The sequence below is a fragment of the Amphiprion ocellaris genome, chromosome 14, assembly GCF_022539595.1.
Source record: "Amphiprion ocellaris isolate individual 3 ecotype Okinawa chromosome 14, ASM2253959v1, whole genome shotgun sequence".
Taxonomy (NCBI): Eukaryota; Metazoa; Chordata; class Actinopteri; family Pomacentridae; genus Amphiprion; species Amphiprion ocellaris.
Genome location: NC_072779.1, coordinates 26800363 through 26810441, shown reverse-complemented (window position 1 = coordinate 26810441; position 10079 = coordinate 26800363). Strand labels below are relative to the sequence as shown.

The window sequence follows — 10079 nt, the reverse complement described above, 5'->3', positions numbered from 1 at the left end:
ATATATCAACTGTCAAATGAGTTTTTCCATCAACTTCATGAAGTGTGGACCCATCCCAGCAGTCTACATGGAATCAGTCCTGTCTGGTGAAGACTGATTGATTGGGATTCATTCATAAAAACTGAATACATGTTATGAATATTATGATCTTACCTTCTTCTAAGTATAGGTTTTATACTCATTAAGTTCTAAGTAAAGGAAACAATGTATAAGTACATTTTGCTGTAATTTTAATTAAACCTTGTCCACTGTGGCACTACAGAGGGCTCACACAACCTGATGGGGGTGCTATTCTGAAATGTCAGAATGTTAAAAGTCACCAGTAATGAAGCATCTTGTTGGGCATGAGCTGCCTGCCTACCTCATGGGGGCTAACATGTTTCACTGGCTATCTTTTGCCTGGATGACCATCAGATGAATAATTTAGCATAAGATACCACAACATTAAGCAGCTTAGCTTTTCCATTTAGTTATTATTTCCCTGATTCCAGAGTTAAAATACACAGGTCACAGTGACTGCTTAAAAATGCCACTTCCCTATAGAGGAAGACTGGCCAATCATGCAAACAAATAGCAGAATTTCAAGCAGAAAAAATGAGACCCAGTTTGTTTTGTGTTCTTTATTCTCTGTTTGCATGGCTGAACAGACAGTCTCCAAAGGCACCAGAAATCAGTTGTTTTCCAGTCCAGGGAGACCACAGTGTGATCGCTAACAGGCACTGTTCACTACTTAGAGTGGTGGTCTACAATGCTATCTTGGGACATTGATTCCTTAATTTTCAAGATCTCTGCTATTACAGTCTGCTTTGCTGTTGTCTTGAGCATATGTGAGGAGGCAGCATGTGAAGCATGTGTGTTAAGTGAGGGAAAGGCAGCAAAAAGAATCTTTAAACAGGGCTAAGTTGAAATTTCCCTTATTCAGATGAAGAGTGTAATTACAGCACAAAGAGCTGGCATATGGCACTGGTGCAGATGTGTTAACACAGTGCACTCAGCTGGGGTTGGCTCATTACCAAAGACAGAGGGGAGAGAGAAGAGCAAGGGCAATCCCCCTCTCTCTCGGGGCATGACAGCAAGCCTGGTTTAGTGAGAGCAGTAAGCTGCTTCTTCACCTTTCTAAAAGCAGAAATAAAATGCTTCATTGAGTGTGTGTGTGTGTGTGTGTGTGTGTGTAAGCTGCTTCTTCACCTTTCTAAAAGCAGAAATAAAATGCTTCATTGAGTGTGTGTGTGTGTGTGTGTGTGTGTGTGTGTGTGTGTGTGTGTGTGTGTGTGTGTGTGTGTGTGTGTGTGAGTGTGTGCGTGTGTGTGCGACACGTTGCGCTGCTTTTCGTCCTACTTCTTAACCACACCACCTTTGTCCACGTTGACAGGTATCGTAGTCTCTGCAGACTCAATTGCAGGCCTGATCAAAGGAGCCTCCACGGTCAGAAGCCCCTCAGGAGACAGGGAGGAGGTCACCTTCTCAATGTCTGCTGATGGGGGGAGGCTGGAGGGGAAAAATACGGCACAGTTAGGTTCTAAATCTGAGTAAGAGCTGCTGCCATTACTTAAAGACTGACTGGCATATTGAACTATACTTGATGAGGTAAAAGGAAATGCAGGAGCAGCTCAGGTTGTCCTCTCACTGCGGCCCCTGGATGGCAGCAGAGTCCTATGAAGCAGACAACTCTGCTGCTGCTACTGCTGCTTCTCAGAGCATGAAATTCAGCTATCAGCAGCAGTTAGCCATCTACAGGCCACACCAGGCCAAAACTAAAGAGACTGAAGGCAACAGAGCCATGATAAAAGAAGCAGAAGAATCTGAACCCAGCCTGAGAAATGCCTTTTCTCTATGAAAATTTAATGCAAATCCACCACCACAAAACATCATTTTTAGTTACAAATTTGGAAGGTTTTGAAGTACGTTGTTGACACATTGCATGACCGATATCATAAACTGTTGTATTTACTGGTGATCAAGAAACGTAACTTTGGCACAACTTAATGCTACACCATTATCTTTGATAAAGAATGAATTACTTACGTGTATTTCCTGGTGAAGCATCTGGAAACAAAGCCATGCTCGTCCTTCCTCTCCTCATGTTTGCCTGTTGACATACATAACGTACTTTTAGTTAAATGTGGCCCTACTTTTAAAGATTCCTCCACCTATGGTATAACAACATAATAATGTTGTCTAGAGCCTCTTATCACCTGCACACATTTGTACACCTACACTGAAACTATTGCAGGTGTGTGAACTTCTGCTGTTTTAAACTATCATTATAATTAACAATTAACTTAAAATGAAGGTAGATTGCATTTTTTTTTAAAATAATTAAGCTAAAATGGATTGTTGGAAATGAAATGTTTATTAGGACTTTTTCATTTGTCTTGTCAAGCCTAAAAAGCACAGGTGTATAATTACAGTTTAGTTCAATTATTATATTGAAAAACTCATTTTATTGAATGGATTGTTTTGACAGCGGCAGGAAAAGCACAGGTGTCTTTCATAACATTAACAACAGCTGCATGCCCTTTAGGTGAGCTGGAGATGGCATCATGTTGGCTCGCTGTCATGACTCATTGAGATACTCGATGGAACGGAGCTATCACTGACTAAATTATTTTCACCTGTGTTTTTCCTTCTCAAAATGTCCTCCTGTAGCCAGAACCTTGGTACGAAATAGACCTAAATGCAATGCTACCATGAATAATTCAACCAAATGTAGATACTTATAGGAATACCATGCAATTTTACATTGAGTATTAGATGAGAAGATTTCAGTGGTGGAAAGTAAGTAAGTACATTTACTCTCTTACTGTACTTCATTACAGTTTTGAAGTATTTGTACTTTACTAGAGTATCCCCATTTTAACTTCCACTACTTTCACTACACTGCATTTCAGAAGAACATTTTGCACTTTCTACCTTTCTACATTCCACTACCTTTTTTTTTTTTTTTTTACAGATTTACTTAACTTTTAAAAATATTATTTCAGTTTAACACTCTTTTAAAATACATTGTACAGTAAATATTGTTAAAGATTAAACCAGTGGTTTCCAGCTATTTTGGCTTCTGTCAAAAAAGCAGTGTGTAGTCGGGTTCGTATTTCAGATATCTGAGTTGTTAAAAGCTCCATCAAATAGTGATTTTTTCCCCCCTCTAAACATATCACATGGTTTTATTTCAATAAATTCTCAAATATATCTCAGCAAAAATGAAAGATTCTTTGACTATTATTGGTTAAATTATTTCATATATAATAATATATCAGTCAGAAATGCAAAACCAGTACTTTCACTGTAACATTCTAACTACATTTTGCTGCTGATACTTGCATATTTTTTACTTATGTAGGATTTTTAATGTTGTGCTTTTATTTGTACACAAAGTAAACAATACAGCTGCATTGATACTTTTACTTGCATAAAGGATCCAAACTGCAAGACTGATACCACTCATGACTGTATGCTTGTACCGCTAACTTAGCTTTGCAAAAAGACTAGAGATTGCAAGAAAATAAGTTAGCCAGCACTTCTGAAACTTTCTTGTTTCACTTGTGGGAGGTTGTTTGTTTTGGGCAAAGGTAAGTGTTTAGCAGTGTTTCCAGTCCTTATGCTGGAAACACTGGGAACCTGCTCGTGGCTCTAGCTTCTTGTAAGTTACTGTTAAACTTACAGTGTAACGTAGCATTCTCATGCCTGAATACTAAACACAAAGCAATAGAGCTAACAAATGGTTAGCTTAGCTTAGAATGATTTTTGTAACTAGGTGTTGTGATGTCTTTTCAAATTTTTGTACTAGTTATTAGAGGTCTGGGATGTTATACAGGGAGCTTTAGAGTTGCTAAATATGTATTGTTAGTAGTTAACTTTGCTTAAAATAATTTTGTGGCAAGGTACAGTGACCTCCTGGAGTCTTGCTATAACTGTGCGGATGCCTGCCATCTTTGTACTGAAAAATGATGATACACAGCTTCCTCATTAACTATTAAAATAATAATGATTAAGTTAGTGCCAGAAGCTGTTTTAGCTTAGCATGAAGACTAGAAACTGGTTTAGCATAGCATAAAGACTGGAAACATTGTGAAACAGCTAGCCTGGCATTTTACAAAGCTGTACTAGATAAATGTGACCATGCTAAGCAGATTGGTTACCTTTATTACCTAAGCTAGCTTCACATTTAACATATATTAAACCTATTTTACAATTTTTTTGCCATTAAAGCAAAGTCCCAAAGTTTGCTATCCTGTTCTGTCAACCCTTTGCCCTCACCTACCCATTCAAGGCAGATGGCTGCTGTCCCTGAGCCTGGTTCACGAGCGCTAACTCAAATAGAACCATTTATCGGGTTCTTCTTTATATTTTTGTAAGGTCTTCATCCTACTGTGTGAAGTGTGTTTGGATGTCATAAGCCAGTGGTTCTCAAATTTTTTCTGTCGGGCCCCCCTTCGGAGGACAAAAAACTTTCGTGCCCCCCCAATAACTTTGTGCGTATATATACATATATATATATATATATATATATATATATATATATATATATATATATATATATATATATATATATATATATATATATATATAAATAAAAAAATCACGGGTGTCAAACTCATTTTAGTCCAGGGACCACATAAACCCAATCTGATCTCCAGTGGGCCCCACCAGTAAAATCACAGCATAATAACCTATAAATAACCACAATTCCAACTTTTCCCCTTTGTTTTAGTTCAAAAATAGTACATTCTGAAAATGTTCACATTTAATGAAGTATCTTTTTACAAAATATTATGAACCTGAAATTTCTTAAGGAAAACAAGTTCAATTTCAACAGTAGCCTATTATGCCTCAGTTCATCATTTACACATGCATTGTAACTGCCAGGTAACAGTTTATCTACAAAAACACAAAACATTCAGTCACAGGTTTCTGGAACTGAACAATCTAGTATTTTACTTCATGATCAGAACAACTTGTCAAGTTCTAGAAATTATTTTAAATTTACAATTTTACAAATTTACAATTTACAGTTAATGTTGTTGTAATTTTTATCATTTGTAAAGTCGTCCCACGGGCCGCAATGGACCGTCTGGTGGGCCGGTTTTGGCCCGCAAGCCGTATGTTTGACATTGCTGGTAAAAATAATCGGAGGAGATGAGCCGAGTATGTGACTTGATCAAGTACGCTGGTGTTCCGTCTGCACATTAACGATGCGTTCTCCCGTTCTCAGGAGTCTGTACTTCGGAGTCTGAACGGCCAGTGCATATACCATAGATATATATACAAGATTATTATTATTAATATTTTTTTATATCTATGGCATATACAGTCTATGGGCCAGCACAATTTCAGTATTGTTGTACGCCGCGAAAAACAGGCCGACGTTAAAACAATAGTTCAGCTAACTAGTTCCGCGTTGAAGGACCTTTTTCCTCCCAGTCTCCCACGCCCCCCCTGACATGCCTCTGCGCCCCCCCAGGGGGGCGCGCCCCACTATTTGAGAAACACTGTCATAAGCTGTGAAACAGTGCTATATAAATATAACTGAGCTGAATTTTGAGTTGGGGTTTTATTTTTATCTTGTACAGCTGCTACCCATGTGGCCACACAGCCACTGAAGACCATCCCTGGACCTAATCAGTCAGCTTCTCCTCGTCCCTGAGATGCCAGGCTGTGAGGCTGAAACACTGCTCCTCATCATGGCTCTAAATGCAGTAATATGTTTGTTGTGACAACAGGCTGATAAAGGCTGCTGTCCTCAGGGAGTTGTCCTCTTTTCAACAGGACCAAACTGCCAGTGCGAGTGTGTCTGGCTGGGCCAAGCAGCAAATTTTTTGACCACTACAGGAAGCATCATTAGTTTTGTTCAGGCTTGAATATGACTGAAGGGAGACTGCAGATATATGATTACAAAATTCTTCATTAAGCCTGTGATATCAACTTCACACTCATCGTCCTAATTCCCTAGTGGCATATGAGAAACATGAGGTGGCAAATTCCACTTGGACTGAATCCTATGCTTTGTTTATCTCTCTGTTCCTGATGAGGTCCAGTCTCTTAGCAGAGATAGCCAGGCCCTGGACCTGGACACAATCCAGCAGTCCTTTTAAAGCAGCAGTGGGTGAGTTGTGGCTAAATCCCCTGCGCTAAGAGTACGATTCTTTGTGAAATGGCAGACACAGAAGGAGAGTCAGAGAAAAAGGGGCACGAGGCTTCAGAGAGCTAAGCTATTATATGATCCATTCTACACTTTCCTCGGTTTTGCTGTGATCCTTCACGGGCATGGATGGACAGTGCAAACATTTCATGGCAAAAAGTGAAACTGTTTTTGCTCTGTGTTTATCCGTGGCCTTGGTGTAAAAGTTGACTCCCACGTGTTGAATTGTGTATTGTTTTCCACCTAGTGGACTGCAGCCCAAGCCCCCGCCCCCCTGTGTCCTGGAACTCAGTTTATTGTCTAAAGATGTTATGTAACTGCAGCAATGCATCTGCTTTGTACTTGACCTAGCAAAAAGGTTTCCTGGCTTTTATCTTGTGTCTATTGTTCAGCCCTGTCGCAATTTGTGTTTTACATTAGACAGAGATGCACTTACAGTAAGTACAACAAATGTCTCTCTTGTTGTATTTTATGTGAGTGACTAACCCTGCCACTACACCTGTTCTGTGCAGGTGTAATTACTGTTAAATGGAGCAGGCCTATCAAACAGTGGCCTCTGACTGAAGATTGACACTTCATGGTTTTATTCTAAAAACAATCAGCATGCAGTAGGTAAGTGCAGTACAAACAATGCATCGGTGAAGGAGGATTGAGAGCTCACCAGAGATTTCCACCACACCATCCTTAGTCTTCACCACCAGCTCCTCAGGTGAGAAGTGGTTGACATCCAGACACATTTTCCAGGTGTCTTGGGTCTGCTTGATCTCTGACATACCACTGCTCATCTGGCGGGACAGGACCCGAGCTTGCTGGGCCATCATGGGATTGGCGTACATCATGGGAGCGTGGGGCATCATGGCTCCAATTTCTGGGGCCAGGATGGAGGGCCTCAGGTACCCCGGCCAGTGGGTGCTGGGGAATGTGGCGAAGTCCTCGGGCAGAGCCGGCATACCGAAGGCTTGGTCAAAGATGCGGCTGCTCTGGTGCCAGTCACGGAATGGGTCCCAGCTGGGGGTGCGGAGCAGGGTGAAAGGAATATGTCTCTCACTCATGATGGTTGTGTTCAGGCGGCAGAGGAGTGCTGCTGTGTGCAAATGAAGAGCTCTTTGGCCTCTCTGAAAATGTTTACCCAATGTGCTGTCTGCCTCTCAGCTGGGAGTTTATATACACACTGAACCCACCCCTGTCGACAGAACCCTCCCCTCTGACTCAAGCCCCCAGCTCACACCCCCGAAATGTTTCAGGAAAGTACGAGAATATCTATTTGTGGCAGGCGTAGCACTCGAATGGAATCCAACAGGAAGGCCCTCCCCAGTAGCAGCTGCCCAGTGCACTAAGCCCTCCTCCCCCATGCTATGTGTAATCCCCCTTCTACCCTGTCTGGGCGTTCCAAAAAGCCAGAAGATTCTGGGAGGCTGCTGTCAGCTGGACCTGCCGAGCACAACCCAGACAAATATGCTATTTCTAACATGGATCTGTATAGACTATGATGTGATGCACTTTGCAGCACAAGTACTACTTATTAAATACACAGTGAAATGTCACTTTGTGGTCTGAATGTAAATGAACATTGCATCCACACACAAAAATATTTAAATTAAAATTTAACTGGAGAAATAAATCTTCAATGTTCACAAGTATTTGCAATTGGCAGTTATCAGATCAGTGTCAGTGCTGATAACGTCATGAATGCAGAGTTAATAAGCTAGGGTTTCTCAAAGCACACTTTTACTGCCACCATCTCTGGCTTTATTGTACAGCACACATTACCGTTGATTTCACACTTGCACTCTCATGAGATGTTCTGCTAAAAAGGCTTTTGCATTGTGCCCTGTCACCTTGCGCTTATAGGATCCACATAGAAAGTGTGTGAGAGGGTTCACAGTTTCCAGCAGACCCTGCAAAGCTGCCATAGAGCTGTGTTGTCTTCACTGTGGGAGTCAGCAGAGGTTGTGTAATTCCTTAAAAGGAAATAAAAAGATTAAATGAAAATGTCACTTATTCCTTTCTCTTTTGCTGTCATTTCTTTCTGTTTTGCTGCTCCAGTTGCAGTCAAGGACTGTGGGTGGACAGTGGATGCTCTCGCAATCAGCAGGTAAAAGCAAAATCTTTCTACTACTGCACAGATAAATTACAATTGATCAAGTGCTCAAGGAGATAACTGACTTACCTACCACCTTCATTGCTATATGTACCATGACCAGAGCGTGGTTTACCAAAAGTTTATATTTGATGAACTGATCATTGTAGGTGCAGCCAACCACTGCTTGAATGCGAAGATGAATGAAAAACATTTGAGTCATGTTTCTGAATTTCCAGAACAAAGTAGGTTAGTTACAAAATGCCTAGAAGGAATACACTGCTAGCAACTTTAGCAACGTGGTAAATAACTCCACAGATAAATCAGACACAGTAAAAGCCAAGGCCGTTCTTTTTGGATTGAGAAAGAATTAAAATACCTCTAAATGGTAGACATTTTGGAATATAACATTAAAATCAGTTTTAGAGGTTGTGGTATTGAGCATGCTGTTCACTATCGTATTTTACAAGGACACTTGGCAGAATAAAATGTATTGTCACCAGTACTTTTCCTTTGCTATGACAAGTCAAAATGCTCTATTGGGCTTCAGAGTTCTGACATCAAGGTCTCATAAGCAGGTGTTACAGGACTGTGACTCTGTTTTTCTCAGTGTTACAGAGAGAAGAGGAGAAGCTGATAAAAAAAAAACTGACAGCGCAACTGAAAACACTGAAAGTAAAAGAGAACTCCTGATTGGACTATTTTCATTTTGATTAATTGTCACTCTTAATTTGAATCTTTTATCTATTTGATTGTTGGAGGGTTAGTTTCTTAATGTAATAGATTTAAAACAATAATACCACGGCATAAATATGCCATGTTGATATCTGTCTCTAAATGACACCACATCCTCCCTCAGTCCTTTGACTAGAGGTTGCGGAAGTTTGTTATGGTTGGAGAACATTCAAGCCCATTTTTGTGAGGTTTAAGTGGTGAGCCATGTATATCAAGGTCTGCAAGGATCTCATCAGTGCCATCTGTAGGAAAATGCAAGCACAGCTCCTAAAATCCATCACTCCCTGAAGTCAGGGTTAGGAGGGTTATTTAAATAAATAAATAAATCAGATACAATTACTAATTACCTGTTTGAAAACGTAGTCAGTTACCTAATCCAAATATCATAGCATTCACAAAAAGTAATTTATGGTACCAAATATGTATAAAGAAAAATCAAAGAGTTATCATTAAGATGACTTTTACTAAAGTGTAGGCTCTTCTGTAATGTAACCAGCTAGAATGACAGTGAGAAGGTGGTGGGGAAAGAGGGATTACTGTGTGGCTAGGTGGATAGGAGGTCATATAATAGACTTCATCTAACTCATTTCTAACTGTAATACAATTAAAAGGTCATTTCGGTGATCTGACCCTTTAAACAGGCCAACAGAACAGATGCTGAGATATTGGTTGCTGGACATTTTTAGTTAACAATGGGAATCTTAATGATCATTTAATAAATTTGTTATTAATAGTTTAACCAATTGAAAATATATTAACTAATGAGGCAGAAGATGATGGACATGCATGTCAGGAAATGTACTGTATATGACCCGTAGTATCTAGTTGTGCCATCAGATGGAGCCTCTTATTGCTTATAAAATGGAAAGCTGCAGTTCATTTGCTGTGTAGCAAATCGAGGAGGATTATGCTGGCAGCATGAAAAACTAAAGGGTTGTTAATGCTCAAATCCAAATAGTTCATTGAGTAATTTTGTGAGTTTTATTTGTTTGAGTATTTTTGAATTTTGGTTGCTATGGATTGGTGAGGTGGTTTTCAGTGTTTCTGTTGCTGAGAGCATTGTCCGGGTTTAGCTAGCAATGGGCCACCATGACGGGCTGCACAGTGGCGTGGTGGTTAGCA

General features: G+C 40.2%; 1 protein-coding gene across 1 annotated transcript; it reads right to left on the bottom strand.

The window, feature by feature from the left end:
• Positions 1-605: 605 nt before the first annotated feature.
• On the bottom strand, positions 606-7282 carry hspb1 (heat shock protein, alpha-crystallin-related, 1). Its single transcript, XM_055017338.1, has 4 exons — positions 6804-7282; positions 2026-2089; positions 1189-1488; positions 606-1112 (listed from the first exon to the last, which is right to left on the bottom strand). The coding sequence occupies exons 1-3, from the start codon at positions 7192-7194 to the stop codon at positions 1335-1337; spliced, it is 609 nt and encodes a 202-aa protein (XP_054873313.1). The 5' UTR covers positions 7195-7282; the 3' UTR covers positions 606-1112; positions 1189-1334.
• Positions 7283-10079: the final 2797 nt, after the last annotated feature.

Bases quoted from the DNA above. Each gene is read 5' to 3' on its own strand.
- hspb1 (XM_055017338.1), bottom strand. From the start codon at position 7,194: ATGAGTGAGAGACATATTCCTTTCACCCTGCTCCGCACCCCCAGCTGG. The intron at 2,090-6,803 runs GTGAGCTCTCAA...GTATGTCAACAG, and splicing joins TGGTGTGGTGGAAATCTCTG to GCAAACATGAGGAGAGGAAG. The intron at 1,489-2,025 runs GTAAGTAATTCA...TTTCCCCTCCAG, and splicing joins TGCTTCACCAGGAAATACAC to CCTCCCCCCATCAGCAGACA.